The sequence below is a fragment of the Colobus angolensis genome, unplaced genomic scaffold, assembly GCF_000951035.1.
Source record: "Colobus angolensis palliatus isolate OR3802 unplaced genomic scaffold, Cang.pa_1.0 Scaffold63, whole genome shotgun sequence".
NCBI lineage: Eukaryota > Metazoa > Chordata > Mammalia > Primates > Cercopithecidae > Colobus > Colobus angolensis.
In genome coordinates, this window is record NW_012119932.1 from 8,774,631 (window position 1) to 8,793,583 (window position 18,953).

Here is an 18,953-nt window from a genome sequence, read left to right on the forward strand (position 1 = left end):
CTGGGATTACAGGCGTGAGCCATGGCGCCCGGCCATATTACTTCTATCTGAATTTAAATGACTTTCCTGATTGCAAGGAAACTGCTGCCAAATGTCTTGCACAATTTGGAATACTATTCTTTCATTCTACACGACAGTTTGTTAGGGCTGGCCCAGCATTACATCCCAAATAAGAAACTATTCAGTTAGTATTTATGGCAGATCATAAAATTTCCTCCTCCCTCTACATCCACAATTCCAATCACTTAGAAATAGGCCAAGTCCATGCTTTTGCCTCATCACCACATACCTTTCATAGCACACTTGCCTTGAAAGGCCGCCTAAGCTGTCTGACTTTATGACTCAATAAAAATCGTATTTAAACATACCTGAACGAATTCAGTCATCAAGAGCTTCGGCCTTTGTTTTTGGCATAGTTTACTTAGTAGGTGTGACTCAGAAGTTAAATTCATGAAAATATCCTTACCTGATAGGCGGAGGGTATTCGTACGATTCAAGGAACTGAAAATATATTCTGTAAAGTAGTCTGGGGAAGGCAAGTTTCCTTGTCCCAGACAAACACCCTGAAGGGACAAAGTAATGATGGTGGCTGCCAACTGAGGAAGTGTATTTTCATTAGCACCTTCACTGCTCACTATTCCAGATTTTTTCTGCAGTGTTTTGGTTTCCATACACTGAAATCAGATACAAAATAAAGAGAAAACTGTAACTTCTGAAGTTATTTTGATTCAAACATCTCTGAAATTTCCCCCCCAAAAAGATAAGGAATAGTTTGTCTAAAAGAAAATTGAATCATTTGGAGGAATATGGCTATCATCTTTCTCCTGTCTCAGATACAACTCTATTTGGAAATTACGTGTTTATCTATTATGGCACTGAATTTTCTAACTCTCATCCCACTGGTTCTTATTTATGCAGCCTTTCTCACTACCCTCTTTTTCATTTTTTCTTTTTTTTTCTTTCTTTCTTTTTCTTTTTTTTGAGACCGAGTTTAGCTCTTGTTGCCCAGGCTGGAGTGCGGTGGCACAATCTTGGCTCACTGCAACCTCCCTCCACCTCCCAGGTTCAAGCAATTCTGCTGCCTCAGTCTTCCAAGTAGCTGGGATTACAGGTGGTGCCTGACACCACGTCTGGCTAATTTTTGTATTTTTAGCAGAGATACGGTTTCACCATGTTGGCCAGGGTGATCTCAAACTCCTGACCTCCGGTGATCCACCTGCCTCGGCCTCCCAAAGTGTCAAGTGCTTGAGTCACCACACCCAGCCTCACTATCCTTTTAAAGATGTGTTTTCTCCAAGGGGATCTCCTGCTCTTATTGTTTAACATCCTTAAAACTGGTGGGTTGTTGCTCTCCCTGCTTTCAGTGAAACCTGCAGGAGAATGATTTTCCAGCTGACATTCCCTACCCTGACTTCACACAGGCTCTGCTGCCTTGTGTCATCACAGGGCCCCTCTACTTCTCATCTGCCTCTGGTCCCAAGGTCAATGTGTGCTCGTTGCACATCAGACCTAGCACACTGTCCATGTTCTTTGAACTCCCAGAGGACATTGGACCTTTTTCAATGTGTATATCAATTTTCCTCCATTAAATTATGAGCATCTTAGAAGCTCTAATTTTGCTTTATATCCCATTCATATTCCCATTTAGACATTTGAGTGCCTACAATGTACCAGGCACTGTACTAAACCCATTTCATACGAAGTGAAAGAGAAAATAAATTCATCAAAAGAGAGATCAAGGGAAGGTTATCATGTCAAGGTTGCATTCTAATGACTTAGGACAAGGAGAAAAAGTGCCCACTGAACTTATTTTTTTTTAAAGTCTGTAATTGAAGAGCTTGGCAGGAGCATATTTATAACCATGGTCTAGAGCAGAGTGGAAGGCTAAGAGTCAGTTATCAAAATTTTGATAAATTTGGAGAAGTAGCCAGAAGTTCCATGGGTGAAAAGAACAAGTTGAAATAACAGAGTTTGAACCTCAAAGAAGCATGAGTGTTTCATGCAGGTTGTGAAAGAATAACGGTCTCAAAACACCATTGAGGATAAAAGAGAATTCCAACCATTGTTCCAATCCCTGAAGTCCTTTGCCTGAACACCCGGCCTCCATGCAGTAGGCAGGGCTACGGGAACACTAGGGAGAGATCCCTGTTCATTTACCATGGAATCAGCCAACAGTGGAGAGAATTCAAGAGGTGAGAACATTGAGAGATTGAGTCAGGAAACACAGAGCGGTTTGGACAAAAGTGATTGAAGGAATGGAGAGATGTTGCTTTCTGAGCCATTGGGGAGCTTGCCTGGATTAGCGTATGAAGTTGATTCTCTTGCGAATGTGGCTGAGGCCCACTTGGAGCAGCCGTTAGTGACTTGATCTGTGGAAACTGGGTACCATGCAGACCAAGACCTGGAGATTCAAGTAATGATGGGCCTGGTGAGCCAGAACCTCATCTGACCTCACGCCATCTAGTCAGAAAGAACAGCGGATGTGGTGAAGTGCCAAAAGCCTCCTGCAAAGTTTGGACGGATTGACTTCCTAGAGAATCCTAGCCCAGTTGAATGAGCTCACGGACCCTTCCCAGGAACTAGAGACAGTGACGTCATCCAGGTGTTCACTGGTCTGAGGCCTAGCAAAGGGTTATGACTCAGCGGGTGTTCAACTCTTAATGACAAAGGGTGTTCAACCCTTAATGACTGAAACTAGCTGGAAAAAGGAGTTCTAGATATACTACTGATTTATTCTGTTCTGGGGCTGTTTGATCTCAGAAATACTCAGAAGCCTGGGTATTTGCAGTATGTGTAGGATAACCAGAAACCTGGAAATACACACCACACCACCTTTTAAGTGCTGTTTCCATTTCGTCTCCATCAAAAGACATTAATGGGTGGGATTAAAATCTTAGCAGCCAATTTGAATCAAACTTGGATTAGATAGATGTTGCACTGAAGAAATTATATGTAGGCATGCCTCCTGGTTTAAGCAGAAAACAGTTCTGTAAAAGAACCCCTTTTTCTTTTCTTTTCTTTTTCCTTCCTTTTTTTTTTTTTTTCCTTTTAGAGATAGGGTCCCATTCTGCTGCCCAGGGTAGAGTATAGTGACACAGTCGTAGCTCATTGTAACCTTAAACTCCTAGGCACAAGCTATCCTCCCACCTTAGCCTCCTGAGTAGCTGGACTACCAGCTCATGCCACTACATCCAGCTAATTTTTTAAATTCTATTTTTGTAGAGACAAGGTCTTGCTATGTTGCCTAGGCTGATCTCAGACTCCTGGCCTCAAGTGATCCTCTTGCCTCGGCCTCCCAAAGTGTTGGGATTACAGGTATGAACCACTGCACTGGACCTAGGAATCCCTTTTCCTAAAATGAAAATAGGAATAAAAATATGGTCAAATTTTGAAATTAACAGGATTAGAGCTACGGATTTGATATTCACAAAGTCCTTAGCAAACAGCTTCTCCATTTGCTCTGCCAATAAAAGAAATTAAACATATTTACAGAAAATTGGAGGATATGCTTGCTGGTTGTTAAGCTGAAGAATGCCAGATTTGAGAGCAAGAACTAAATTTGTCTATACATGTTTATGAATAATTCAAGAAAAAAATGATTTCCCCATACTCTTCAAAATGTAATAATGGCTTCTTAATTAATTCTTTTTTAAAAAAAAGTGGCTTAAATAAACCTTATGTTCAGAGAACTTTATCTGCTGAGATTTCTCACTGCAAACCAGAAAGCAAAAACCTAACTGAAAGGCCAGTTTTACTAGAATAGTAATGAAGGCAACAGAGACCAGGTGGGAGCTGGGAGAGAGGAGAGGTATTCGAATAGAGCCTCTACATGGGCAGTACAAGTCAAAAGCTACAAAGAAGGGATAGCATCTAGGGCTGGCAACCGTGAGTAATGTTTTTTGCAAGCTGCTTCTTCAGTTAAGTAACTAATGATAATTTATCTCTTTCAAAATGTCTCTGCCTTCTCCTCTCCCAGCCAGAAGGCAAGGCAAAAAGAAACATTGCTCTCCACCACTACAGCTCAGTCCTTGGAAATTGGTCAAAATGCCTTGGAGTCACACTGATTTGAGTACTCAGAGGGACCCAGGAGAAGAAAGCTGCCCTTTCACCTGGAGTGCCTGTCCACCCACCCAACTTCTGGCAAAAACTCCTCTTCCAATTAGTCATTACATTTCCTCTTTTGGACCTGGAATTTTAAATTATGTCATTTAACATCTCATAACCAAAACCCACAAATACTTATGTCCCTTAGAAGTTCTTGAATGTGGCCAGGCGCGGTGGCTCAAGCCTGTGATCCCAGCACTTTGGGAGGCTAAGACAGGCGGATCACGAGGTCAGGAGATCGAGACCATCCTGGCTAACACGGTGAAACTCCGTCTCTCCTAAAAAATACAAAAAACTAGCCAGGCGAGGTGGCAGGCGCCTGTAGTCCCAGCTGCTCGGGAGGCTGAGGCAGGAGAATGGCGTGAACCCGGGAGGCGGAGCTTGCAGTGAGCTGAGATCTGGCCACTGCAGCACTCCAGCCTGGGAGACAGAGCAAGACTCCGTCTCAAAAAAAAAAAAAAAAAAAAGTTGTTCTTGAATGTCTTAGAAATAAATAAGGAACAAACAATAAGGCTCTAGGACTGTATCTCAGTAGCAGAACCAGTTAGCCATTTTGCCTTCTTACCTGGCTTTGAGAAGTGTCAAAGTACTGCCTGGTGAAAGCCAAGATATCTTCTGTCTCATTCTGTGAAAGGAAAGAGGAGTCTTCATCCTGCCTGAGGCTCAGTAGGCTGTGTAGGTAAAATTTATACTCTTTATTACTCATGTTGAGCTTTGAAGAACAGATCTCTTCCTGATGAATAATGTAATAGAGAAGGAGAAGAGAAACTTTCTGGACCACTTCTTCTCTAAGCTGATCTTCAAAATTTCCTCCAGCTATTAGTAATAGTGCATCTGGTTCAAAGCACTGTGGAAGAAAACAATAACAACAACAAAAGAAACAAAGCTTAGCAAATAGTTCCAGAACACTAATGACCACCAGGGTCTTTGTTACTTATCATTTTATAAATAGAAGGAAAAGCAGGCAGGACCAATAGCCAGATTCAAAGAGCTGGACTCCCATATAACAATGATGCCCTTTCAGGGAACCCTTTTTTTCCACTAAGAGTAATTCCTGAGTCCAACGAGGGTGGCCGCAAGTTGTTGATCTGTTGCCTGTGTAAAACACATTATTCTTTGGCTTTTAAAGTGATGCCCATTTGCATTTAGAATAAAATCCAAACTCCTGGCCGTCTTCTTTTTGGTCTGGCTTCTGTCTACCCTCCTTCCTTCTCTTAGCCTTGGTCCAGCATCTCACTCAACTTCTGCCCCTGTGATTTTATGTCAGCTTCACCAAGTTCTTTCCCACAATCTTCCAGGTCTCCTTGTTCCTCTCATTTTTCAGGTTTCAGGTTAAAATGTCACCCTCTCACAACACCTTCCTAAAGATTCCCAACATGCGTTCCCTAGTACAGAACTATCAGATAGAAATACAAGTCACACTGCAAATATGAGTCACATATGTCATTTGAAGTTCTTTAGCAGCAAGATTTTAAAAAGTAAAAAGAAACAGCTAAAAGTAACTTTTGTAATAATTTAACCTTATGTATCCAAGATTAAATTATTTCACCGTGTAATCTAAATTTTTAAAAATTAAGATATTTTATATTTTTCTTCTTGAACAAAGTCTTTGAAAACTGGTGTGCATTTTATGCTTACCAGCACATCTCAGTTTGGATGAGCCACAAATCAAGCGCCCAACAGTTACATGTAGGCTAGTGGTTACTGTGCTGTACAGCACAATTCTGGAACACGTCATTTAAAAATTTTTCTTCATAGCACTCGTGTTGTAAAATTGTTTTGTTCACTTGTTTATTCTCTCTCTTCTCTATGAGAACCAGTGGTCCATAAAGAGTAGATTTTGTCTGCTTTTTGCATAGTTCTATCCTCAGCATATAGCACAGTACCTGGCACTTAAGAGGTGTAAAAATTTTACAAATGACTTCCATCTGCGCCTCTTCTAGCCTATTTAGGGAAATTGCCAAAAATGATTGTGTTGAAGGGAATCAGAACATACTGCCCCCAAATATGCCACCATAGCATATTGATTATTTTGAGCCAAAGGAAACTGAGAAACAGCAGACACAGGAAGAATTCTCTGCCCTGCCCCTTACTATCTAAAAGCAGGGCATAAGTTTCCCATGAGAAAGGTATCCTTGTTGTATCAGGAAGAGGAGAACATTCTTATCACTGGAGATGGGGAGTTAATGCTGAGATGAACCTATACAAATGAACCTTACTAAAATAATCCTCCATTGGTATAATTCTTTAAAAAAATTTTGGTTTCACATATATATTTCCTAGTCACTTTCCCACAATTTACCATCTCTAGTCCAAATTCACTTTTTTTCTTACTCTTGTCAGATCCCCACAATTTATTACTCTTTGTTAAAATTGTTTATACACCCCTGGGTCTAACCACTTCTTTGGAGTTTTCACTTTCTTTATGATGCCCCTATTCCACATAAAAATATTAACATCAAATAAAATGTGTATGCTTTTTCTTCTGTTAATCCATCTTTTGTCCATTTAGTTCACAAGCCCCAGCTACAGAATTTAAGACGTTAAGGGAAAAGTCTTTCCTCCCCTACAATGTGCTGCCTTATTGGTTTCACAAACCACAAGCACATGCCCAGCTCCTGCAATCTGAGAAGTTTATGTGGCATAAGGGATTTGGATAAATGTTGTGGGACAGTGAGAAAAAGACATAGGAATCATGGACCAGAAGTTTTCTCAGCAAGAGGGAAGCTGCCTTTCTTCAGAGACAGTTGGGGAACTCCTGAGAATTCTCACAGGATCTGAGAAGCAGCCCCAGGACACAGCCACAGAGTGAAAGCGTTGAGAAATGCCTGTCCTGACTCCCAGACAGATTTGTGCCATGGTGGGGATACTGTACTACAATATATTTTAATCTAGTCTTCTTTGAAGTGGAAGTTTTGCAGGTTCTAATTTCAGGTCTGCTGTACAACCCACTGTGTAGCATCTGCTATGTAATCATCTGAGTCAGGAAGAAACAAACGTCATCCATCTCCAAATCAAAGCATAATGACATTCTTCATAAAACCACACAGACTGTAATCCCTCCTGAACCCAACTGCAGGGGGTCAAGTGCTCAAACAGAGGGGACCCAGGGGTTCCACTAAGACCAACTCTCAATGTGGATATTAGGCTCCACTTCTAAAACCTCGGCATCCGTTTTCTGTTCCCTAAGTAACCCAGAAGAAAAGTCTACACCTTGGTAGCTGATAGCAAGGCTGACACCAAGACCCAAAAGGCGAATCCATTGAAATAAAAGTGTAATAAAGCTATTCTCTGTACCAAATAACCTCCTGAAACTAAACTATTGGTACCATTAACTACAATTTGCTGGTAGCCATGTACCCAGCAATGTGCAGAGTACCTTTTGCATTCAGTTATTCCTTGCTGTATAATCTAATTGGTTCTGAAAAATGCACAAAGTAATGAATTTTTTAGTAATAAGAAACCTATTTTATTATTTTAAGTGTGAGAAACAAAATGTCTCCAGCCTATGTAATAAGCCACCAAATATTTCTAAATATTTGATTTTTATAATATAAAGCAACTAGAAGACCAATTACTCAATTATTTAACGCACAATGAATTAATGGATACATTTGTGTACAGTATGCAGGGATACTGCAAAGAACATATGAGTTACATCTTTCTTCATGAGAAAAGTTTACTCATAGAATATGTGAAAACCAAGACTAAAGTGGTAAGAAACTTGCCCAAAGCTACACAGCTAATGGTGGAGAGCATTGTTAGTCACAATTCCTGCTCTTCCAAGAACAGGACCCATTCTTTTATTCCTTCCTTTTGTGCCATGGAGAACACAGGCTGTGGACCCATTGACGTACTTGATGGGCAACCCCTTCAACCAGTAATTTTCTCTCCCTCCTATTTGATGGGAGTAGAGGTCAGTTAGGTGGCTAAGAGATTGGTCCAAGTCTAACATCAATCAGAACAAGGATATGGTACAACCAGAGCATGGAATGAGTTTATGTTATAGTTTCAAGTGCTGCTCAGGTTGTTTGATGGAGCTGGGTAGGTAGGAAGAAGAGTGTCTATGATGCAAGGAGTAGGATGCTCATGAGGCCATGAGACCACAACTGTGTGGCAGGGCTTGGTGTATGAGCACATGACAGAACATGTGGCCACATTTCAACCCATCTGAGATGCGGAGACTCCTGTCCATGCATCACTCTTCCTCAATGTCTTTGCCATGTACCTTTCCAGGGTTGGAATTGGAATCCATGGCACGGAACAGCAGAGAGCAGGGTCCGCACTGTAATCGTGTGGGTAGGCATTCCAGAACTGTGTATAAAAGGTATACAATATGGAAGGCACAATTGGTTTCTAGCTTTGGGAAGCTTGAAACAGTTGTAGAAGCATTTTTGTCTGAACAGAGATTTTGGTAACCTTGAAGGAACAGGTGTTGTGTCACATTTGCTTTGATTTTTTGAGGCCTGCTAAACTAAAGCTTAATTGTGAATCAAATGACCATGGGCTGCAAACCTTTCTCCCATTTATAATATTTGAATCTTAAAGAATGTATTTTAATACAGAAGGTGGTGGCTTGAGGAAAGAATACAGGTGGAAGCCTCAGAAATTCTTCCCCTGGACGTAGGTATGACGAAAAGCACACTACTGGGGCTGTTGGATGAGGACAGAGCTGGAATTTTCAGTTCATCACCACTAGATTTGTTTTGTTGTTAATGTTTTTAGAAGTTGGCTCAGTTGTGTTTGGGAGAGGATGTTTAGCAAAATGTTGCAAATACTGCCACCCCACAGGCATCAATATCTGTCCAAGGCTGCCTTCTCTGGTGAAGCAATTCTTTGTTTAAGAGGAATGGACTTGTTCAGGAATAATCCATTGATTTTCCTTTTAATCTTGTCAGGTGGGGGAATAAGGTTTAAGGAGGGGAAAAAACACCTCAGAGATTCTGGGAATTCATTTTAATAACTTTATAAGGAAATAAACTTTGGGAAAAGACTGATTAAAATGCAAGGAGAGGCTCCCCTTACAAGCTAAACAGGCTACTAGGATATTTGGTAGTAGTGGTCCACCACACCCTGTAGCCGCATCACATGGCCCTCCCCAACCTTGAAATTCAACTTTGCTTATGATCTTCGCCAGGTGAGGGACTCAGTGGACAAAAAGCAACATGGTAGCTATCTTCTCCTACATCAATAAGACAGCTGTCAGGCCTCCAGGATAAACTCTAGGGTTTTAGACTGAAAGGTATTTAACATTTGATTTTGAGTAATGGATAAATCTTATATTATAGAAATCTAAGAACTTAAAAGAGACTGTCAAGTTCTTAATTCTATAAGGTCTTTTTTTTTTACAGGGGGGCGGTGGGTGGGGCGGTGGCTAACAATTGACCGCAAATATAAGAGAGAAGGTACATTTCTTTTTTTCCTGACAAAGAGCTAGAAGGATGTTGCTGATGGCAGGTACTGGCTCTTTAGGGTCTGTACTAGATTTAGTGGGTCTTCTGACTGACAAAAAGTTTTTAACTGAGAAGAGTTAAGATAAAATTGTTAGATAATAAGACAAAGCTGGGTGTTTTCCACACTTTATTCCATGACACTTATGACAAGAGAGTCAGGGCCTAGGGCCAGGTGTGAATTAAATGGAGACCCTTAAAGCAGTGGTTCTCTGCTTTGAATGTGTCTAAGAATCGCCTGGAGAACTTGGTTTAAAATCCTCAGAATGTAGGACCGTGGAGGGGGGCCTAGGGCACAGGCGAGTGGGAGATTCTGAGGAATGGCGCTGCTCTAGTGTCTCTGAAAAAGGAGAAATCAGACACTGCCGTGAGATACAGGGAACAGAAGGAACTTGAGCTCCTATATCTGACTTTCTGTATATGTATCCATGAGATTCTCATAGAGATCTGAACCCTACAGAGAACATGTATATCCATGAGATCCTCAGAGATCTGATTCCTAAGTGGAACATATATGTCCACGAGATCCCCACAGAGATCTCCCTGAGGAGCACGTGTCAATGAGACCAACAGAGATCTTCCTGGGATGTAATACATGTATGTCCACGTGGCTCAGAGATTTGTTCCCTGAGAACATATGTGTCCATGTGATCCTTGCAGAGATCTCCCTGGGGAGCACACATATGTCCATGTGATTTTTCACAGGTATCTCCCTCAGGGGCATATGCACATCCATGTGACCCTCACAGACATCTGACCCCTGAGGAACATGGGTTTGTCCATGTGGTCCTCACAGACCTCAGTGAGGAGGGGCTCATTATCCCAGCCTTCTGGGTGAGGGAGCTGAGGCTCCACATGTCTCAACACTAGAAGGTGCCAGAAAAGGGCTCTTTTCCTCTCAGAAACCTGTGTAGGATTATGGTTCTCATAATTATTGAAGTGGAATGTATTGTTTTGGAGTTATTTAATCCCTCATGAAGTTCATTAAAACTATATTCTAACCATTCTCATTAAAGAAAGAAGAAGCCAAGATCAGCCCAGAACTATTAATTTTCAAAGACTGCAGCTTGACTGAATTTATTTTAAATGTGCAGTGCTCTCAGACACTTCAGATTGGCTTTTTTCAAATTTCACTTCTTATACAGACCTAAAATTGGAAGCATTTTTCCTCCCAACAAATCCAAGATACCTACTTCCCTCTTTTTTCAGACATTTAGAGATATGAACAAACCCCCTTAACCTCTCTTTTACCACAGAATTTGTATCATGAACCCTTCCTGTCAGCAAAGTCCTCAAATGACAGAACAGACTCGGCCACAAGCTGAAGCCCTGTGGTTTACGCCAGAACCAGGGTGTTTATGAAATCCAGAGAACTCTGTTTCCTCTCTCTTTTCATGAATGATGGGAGACATTTCCTAAGTTCCTTCCTGATGGGTGATTGGGGTGAACTGAAGGCTTCTGAGCAGGTAAAGCTGAGACTCACTTCTGCTTCACCTGCGTTTCTTTCACAGAGAAGGAGGGTGAAGCTATTAAAGATGGTGTTTCAAGTCCGAGGAATGGAACTGATTCAAATGGAGACCAAATTAGCTAAAGTCCTGATACTGTCACAGAAAACAATAAGTGCTCAACAATCCTTCCCCCAGCCCTGAAAATGGAGAACAATTTCACATATTTACCTTCCTCCCAGCAAAATTACTATTCAAGCAGCCTTAATAAGGCACTTCACATCATTAAAGGAGAACATTCCCCTGAAGCGAATCCTCAGAGGACATGAATAAGACATGACTTCTGGTTATTTCCAGTGGGACGTCTTGTGTTGCTATCTATATATATTAATGTCATCACAGATGAGTTGCCTATTATAACACATTTCCTCTGGGAACCATTGGGTATTTTGATAATTATTGAATTATTTATTGCTCACACAAAGCAGAGAAAAATTCTCTATGAGCAAGACCTCTTCTGTTACGAAAAAACAAAATACTTGGTCAGAAAATGTTCCCCTCCCCTCCCTCCCTCACCTCAGAGCTATGCATGATTGAGAAAGTCTGCCAAAATGTATTTTGGAGACAGTTAGCTTTTGTTTTACTTATTTATGTATGCTTTCATTTATGCATTTATGGGTTCATCCTAAAAAATCTCATGGGTCAGGAATGAGATGGAGCAGGTTTCATTTTTTCTTTTGTAGTCATTTAAACACATGAGTTCTCACCTCCTTCCATCCTACCCCGCCCTCCCTAATGAAGAGAGTCTCAGTCACCGCTGACGTCATATTAAAGTGACCTGGAGTCTGGGCACCGCGGCTTACACCTGTAATCCCAGCACTTTGGGAGGGGAAGGCGGGCAGATCAAGAGGTCAGGAGTTTGAGACCAGCCTGGCCAACATAGTGAAACCCCATCTCTACAAAAGATGCAAAAAATTAGCCGGGTATGGTGGTGGATGCCTGTAATCCTAGCTACTTGGGAAGCTGAGGCAGGAGAATCACTTGAACCCACGAGGCGGAGGTTGCAGTAAGCCAAGATCATGCCATTGTACTCCAGCCTAGATAACAGGGCGAGACTCTGTCTCAAATAAAATAATAAAATAATAAAATAAAATAAAATAAAATAGTGACCTGGAGAGACTTTAAAAAGTTCTATCCTAGACAAGTAAAATCTCAGTCTCCAGAGGTTGAAGCCCAAACATGGGTATACTGGGAAACCTACGCAGCTGATTCCAGTCAGGGTTGAGATTCACTTTGTAGGCTAAGATCAGGCTGTGATTCAGGCCTCAGGAGCCATGGGTACAACTTCAGCTCCACCTGCAGCATCTGTCTCCCCAGCTCAGATTCCTCATCGTTAAGATGATTATCCAATCATTAACTACCCGCCATGCATAATATTAGAAAATACCATGCCAGGAAAAAGTACTCAAAAATCCAATTTTGGACAAATATCAGATCACATTATGCTCCAACAAACAAACAGCATCTAAAACTAGTCACGTGCAAGTGCACTGAAGGCTTTAAAAAAAGATTAGTCAATCAAAGAAAAGAGGACTAAAAGTTCACGCTCACAAATAAATACCTCGATATATGCAGAAGGATTCTAGAAAGCCTTACATAAACATCATCCTTTCAACAACAAAAATGTCCCTAGGTGCTATACATAGAATGCTGAATGATTTGCTGTATCCCAAATATGGAAATTATTTTGCCAGAATGCATTGCCCAATTGCATATTGGAAGATTAGCCTGTGATTTCGTGTTACTGAAATAAACCCCTATAGAATCCATTGCTTTCTTTTGGACATGCCCTGATACCTGACCCCATTCTATTTCACTAACCAGATGGCAATCTCCTTGCATTCCGTTTCTCCTCCGTGGGCACCCAGTTTTCTCCAACAATGTTTTGATGAGGCTTCTTGAGTGGTTGTGGGGTGGGTGGTCACCAGCAGAGAGAACCTGTAGCAGGTCTGCCAGTTGGCCTGAACTCCCACGGCCTCTGCTGTCCTGGGCTGAGGGTTTGTCTGTCTCAGTAGAAAAAGCACGGCTGAGTAGAAGAAACAATGGCACCCAGGATACTGAAAGCTTTGTCTGGAAGCACATTTCCACGCTTCCTCCACCTTGAGTCTGTCTTGGATGGAGATAAGTGTGTTGCCGTTTACGGGATAAACTTGTAACCAAAGGAATTTCTGTGGTAAAGGGGAAAAATAAAGCCTTCAATTATTGTGCCTGCAACATGTTTGAAAGGATTCATTAATTGGCTAAGCTGATTAGCAATGACAAGCTGTTTCTACACAACAGGGGGTTTGTAGGTAATTTCTAACCCCAAATGGCAGGAAAGTCCCAAGGCTATAGACTTTCAAACTGTACAGGCAGCCAAAAAGCTTTTTAGATCGCCTCTCCCTAAACTACACATAGCGTCACATATTAGGAAGAATAAGTTTCTCCATTTTCCAACAGGTGGTACAAGTTATAGGACCCAGGTTGGGAAACACTTTATGCTTATCCCATTATAAAGAACTCCAAGTGATTCGTGGTCCTCGCCCCTAAATAAAAAGAGACAATAAATTCTACTAAATGACCAACATCATGTTGAGTTTAAAAGTTTTAGGCCAGGTGCAGTGGCTCACACCTGTAATCCCAGCACTTTGGGAGGCTGAGGCGGGCGGATCACGAGGTTAGGAGTTCGAGACCAACCTGGCCAGTATGGTGACACCCCCGTCTCTACTAAAAATACAAAAGTCAGCCGGGTGTGGTGGTGCGTGCCTGTAGTCCCAGCTACTCAGGAGGCTGAGGCAGAAGAATCACTTGAACCTGGGAGGTGGGGGTTGCAGTTAGCCGAGATTGTGCCACTGCACTCCAGCCTGGGTGACAGAGCAAGAGTCCATCTCAAAAAAAAAAAAAAAAAAGGGGGGGGTTAGACAAGGAAAAGTACTAGAAGAAAATAGTAATGTTCAGAAAACACAGGTCTGTTTTTTCAGTTTATTAAGAGTCGAGATTCTAGAATAGGAAGCATCTTAGAAAAATAGAATTTCAAGACCTCAAGAACATGACACATGCACTCACTCAGTGGTGACTAAAGGAGTGGGGGACGACTTTAGAGCCAATCAACTTCCTGGAAAAAAAAATTATCTTTCTGTTGATGGCTTGAGGCATCTAAAATGTTAATAGCATCTCATGTGGGATCCTGGCCCAGAGATGAGCTGGTAAATGACTGTGGGCTAGTAACGAAGGCACTGGGATTACTTTTATGAGTTAAAAACAACAACAACACTTTCAGGTTGTTATGTTAGCAATTTAAAAGTGACAGAGGATGATGCAACCATTTCTAACCCCAGTGCTTACCTTCAGAAGAAAGATAAACGATTCTTTATCTGGAGCTCCACAGCCTTTTAAATCCTGGAGAGTATTTCACAGTCACAGAGTTCCCTGTTTTTAAAATTCTTTGACTGTGCACTGGGAGCTAGAGAGGATTATTTGAGGCCAGAAAAGTTTTCAGTTGCTATGGAGAGAGCTGCTCTGAAGGTAACAATGAAGGTGGATAAAAAGGAGAACTTTCTGTCTGGTAGATTTTCACGGTAATCAAATCAGGGTGGTTCATGAATTTAACTTTTTAGATCAAGATTTAACCAATTTTCTTAGGCTTGCCTACTGTCACTCGCCTTTCAAGGGACAGAATCTAGGTCAAAGGATTTCACCTCGCAGAATAGAAAGACTTTAGTGTTAGATGAAGATCTTTTTTTCTCTCTGGTTGATTCTGTAATAACTGTTTCATCCAGGCTCAAACCAAGGATTTGTTGAAAAGATAGGCTCTTTGGAACCCTTTTTGTTTTGCAAGATGCAAAAGCCTAAAAGATTGAAGGCTTTCGTAATGAGATGTTTTCAAATGAAAAGTATTAGTTGAAGGAATGAAATTCTTACCAGGGAAGTAGGTAGTATAAATGAGAAACTTTAATCAGCTGCACATATTGTGATCACCAGCATCAGCGGTAGGAGTTATTACGTCAGATCCTTCATGCTCCACAAAACAAAGCCTCTCAATAAATTATTAGTGAGTAAATAACTGAATGAACAAAGTGGTTCATTTTCTAGGAGGCAAGAGAAGTTAAATCCTAAGATTTCAGAGTGGGAAGAGTGCATGCCCACAGTATAGGGGTTTAAGTCAGCTGGTGGGCAGGTAGAGGAAATTCGAGATCAGGGTAATTAGCCTCATCACTAATTGGATATGAAATCTGGGGGCCATGGGGTGGGATGTTCCTGAGAGAATGCTGGTACACTGATGGAAATACAAAGGCAACTATTGCTAGAAAATTCCAGGCTTTTTTTTTTTTTTTGAGATGGAATGTTTCTTTGTTGCTCAGGCATGAGTGCAGTGGCGCTATCTCAGCTCACTGCAACTTCCGCCTCCTGGATTTAAGTGATTCTCCTGCCTCAGCATCCCGAATAGCTGAATAGCTGGGATTACAGGTGTGCGCCACTATGCCTGGCTAATTTTTTTGTATTTTTAGTAGAGACGGGGTTGCGTCATTTAATAGTGGCCAGGGTGGTCTCAAACTCCTGACCTCAGGTGATCCGCCCACCTAGGCCCCCTCAAAGTGCTGGGATTCCAGGCATAAGCCACCATGCCCAGCCAGGGCTCCTCTGTGATAAGCCCTCAGGGAACAGTTGGACTCAACTAAACTGTCAAGGAAAGCGACTTGGCTTGTGCCTTGTGAGCTCTGTGCTGAGATTAACTGAAGTTAGAGTCTGGAATCAGCAGTCAAAGAGAGGAGCGGGGAGTTGGGACTGAAAGTCACGCCCTTTAAGCCGAAAATCTAGTTGAGGCAGAGAAGTGAGGAGGGAGCAGGCTCAGGACCAGAATGGTGCCCGACCACCACTCCCTGCCAGCTCCTCTCAGTGCCAGCTCTCATCCCCATGGTGGGGACCACTTGAGTATCATTTTTTTTTTTTTTTTTTGAGATAGTTTTGCTCTTGTTGCCCAGGCTGGAGTGCAATGGTGCAATCTTGGCTCATCACAACCTCCACTTCCCAAGTTCAAGCAATTCTCCTGCCTCAGCCTCCCGAGTATCTGGGATTACAGGCGTGTGCCACCACGCCCAGCAAATTTTTTGTATTTTTAGTAGAGACCGGGTTTCTCCATGTTAGCCAGGCTGGTCTCAATTGAGCATCATTTATTAGCCATGTCCCAGTCTCTAAGACTTAGTGATGAGCAAGTTCTCTGGCCCTACTATCACCTACGTTAAGTTGAAAAAAAGTCACACAAATTTAGAAAAGAGACTTTATTTCTTACAAATGGGTTACAGCCTGCAAGGTGGCCATTCTGATAGGCTGGGAATCAAAGCGTTGGCGATCCACCATTTGCAGGCACTTCAAAGGAGGAAGCATTGGGGCAAGAGCTTTATGCTGAACAGGTTAGCAAAGCATACATATTCAACAGGTTATAGAAGGTCCTATGAATATTCATTAAAGATCATCCTGATGCATGTATATTGAACATGCATGTAACACACAACTCATGTTCACCTTGAGGTGGAGACTTAGCATTTTAGTGTATTACAATTAGGTCCTATATGTCAAAAGGTGAAGCAGAGACACGAAGGCATTCAGTGTGTAGCTTCTGAAACTGGCTAGAACTAGTCCATGGCCAGTGGTCTCCAATCAGGAGAAAGTTACTGAAATCAGTCACTCGTCCAATCAAAGCTGTAGCTCTGGCTGGTAGAATGGGGTGTCAGTCAGTGCCTGCAGGCTGGATGAGTTGTAATTGTTTTCATATTGCGTACCACAAGGTCAGTGCTTGTTTAGCTGCTAGAGAAAAATAAAAACCTAGTGGCAGTTAGAACATAGCTTAGGGTATGGTATTCAACCCTTGTATGGTATGGCCTTAGGTCCTGTTCATAATTTGACATCTTATTGCCACAAAGAGTCCATTCCAACAGTCTTACAGTCTCCAATGAGCAGATCCTGAAATCTGCTCAAGTCTCACTGGATAACCTGCCTTGTTGCTGCAGGACTGGATCCTGATTGGCTTTGACCAGTACACTCCTGAGACAGTGGGGGCTTCTCCTCCTCAGCACCCAGCCTACCTCTTGTGGGGCCTTCTCTGGCAGTTGTATGAGATCCCTCAACTATGATCTACCTCTAGGCCTGGCTTCTCCCCATATCTCCCTTTATGCTGTCATCTTCCCTCTTCTCAAAGGCACTAATCTTGCTAAATAATTATAATAATGCTTATTAACATCGATCATCTCTTATATCTAGGCACTCCGCTAAGTAACATTATGTTTTCTCGATAATAGCAGTGAAACCTAGTGAACTTCTCATGGTACAATTCAGAAATGCCCAGGGTCACACAGCTAGTAGGTGCCACCAGAAATCCAGGTCTCTCTGCATCAATTGGTGCTTGTACTACTGGGCAACTATCTGTTGCAGTGGGACCCCATACTTTTATTTGTAATCTAAGATTCTTTTTACGATGCTGTATGGATACACAAATGACTCAGATGAACACTCATCAAAAAGGGAAATAACCTACTACATTTTAATTTTTGCATTCTCTCCAAAGCCTCTTCAGCCCAAAGTCTCAGAAAAAAATGAATTTTAAAAAAACTGTAGAACTTTGTTAGTCTAGCTAGTGGTCCTTCTTTTAATCTTTTCAGAAAACAAGCTCCTGAATTTTTTTTTAAGGATTTTTCATGTCTCTATCTCCTTCAGTCGTGCTCTGATCTTAGTTATTTCTTGTCTTCTGCTACCTTTTGAATTTGTTTGCACTTGCTTCTCTAGTTCTTTTAACTGTGATTTTAGGGTGTCAATTTTATATCTTTCCAGCTTTCTGTTGTAGACATTTACCCTCTTAAAACTCCTTTAACCATGTCCCAGATATTCTGGTACATTGTCTCTTTGTTCTTATTAGTTTCAAATAACTTCTTTATTTTTGCCTTAATTTTGTTATCTACCCAGTAGTCATTCAGGAGCAAGTTGTTTAATTTCCTTGTAGTTGTGCAGTTTTGAGTGAGTTTCTTAATCCTGAGTTCTAATTTGATTGCACTATGGTCTGAGAGACTGTTAGTTATGATTTCCATTCTTTTGTATTTGCTAAGGAGTGCTTTACTTCCAATTATGTGGTCGATTTTAGAATATGTGCTATGTGGCACTGAGAAGAATGAATATTCTGTTGATCTGGGGTGGAGAGTTCTGTAGATGTCTGTTAGGTCCACGTGGTCCAGAGCTGAGTTCAAGTCCTAAATATCCTTGTTAATTTTCTGTCATGTTGATCTGTCTAATATTGACAGTAGGGTGTTAAAGTCTCACACTATTATTGTGTGGGAGTCTAAGTCTCTTTGTAGGTCTCTAAGAAGTTGTCTTATGAATCTGGGTGCTCCTGTATTGGGTGCATATATATTTGGGATAGTTAGCTCTTCTTGTTGCATTGATCCCTTTACCGTTATGTAATGCCCTTCTTTGTCTTTTTTGATCTTTATTGGTTTAAAGTCTGTTTTATCAGAGAGTAGGATTCTAACTGCTGCTTTTTTTTTTTTTTTTTTTTTGCTTTCCATTTGCTTGGCAAATACTGAATTTGCTTTCCATTTGTTTGGCAAATACTGAAGTTCTGAAATTGAGGCAATAATTAATAGCCTACGAACCAAAAAAAGCCCAAGACCAGACAGATTCACAGCCAAATTCTACCAGAGGTACAAATAGGAGCTGGTACCATTCCTTCTGAAACTAGTTCAAACAATAGAAAAAGAGCGACTCCTCCCTAACTCATTTTATGAGGCCAGCATCATTCTGATACCAAAACCTGGGAGAGACACAGCAAGAAAAGAAAATTTCAGGCCAATATCCTTGAGAAACATCAATGCAAAAATCCTCAATAAAATATTGGCCAATTGAATCCAGCAGCACATCAAAAAGCTTA

The 18,953-nt window shown here is 41.5% G+C and overlaps 1 protein-coding gene across 4 annotated transcripts in view; it reads right to left on the reverse strand.

The window, feature by feature from the left end:
- SLC39A12 (solute carrier family 39 (zinc transporter), member 12) overlaps window positions 1-14,694 on the reverse strand; it is an 81,013-nt gene extending 66,319 nt beyond the window's left edge. For 3 of the 4 annotated variants that reach the window (XM_011963883.1, XM_011963882.1, XM_011963884.1), the window contains exons 1-4: window positions 14,384-14,694; window positions 12,881-13,227; window positions 4,670-4,951; window positions 467-674 (exon numbers count right to left, since the gene is read on the reverse strand). In XM_011963883.1, coding sequence (XP_011819273.1) covers window positions 467-674; window positions 4,670-4,951; window positions 12,881-13,141 — 751 coding nt within the window. In that variant the 5' untranslated portion in view covers window positions 13,142-13,227; window positions 14,384-14,694. The remainder of the gene's footprint in view (window positions 1-466; window positions 675-4,669; window positions 4,952-12,880; window positions 13,228-14,383) is intronic. The other variant, XM_011963885.1, reaches the window with a different exon arrangement.
- Between the last annotated feature and the right edge of the window lie 4,259 nt (window positions 14,695-18,953).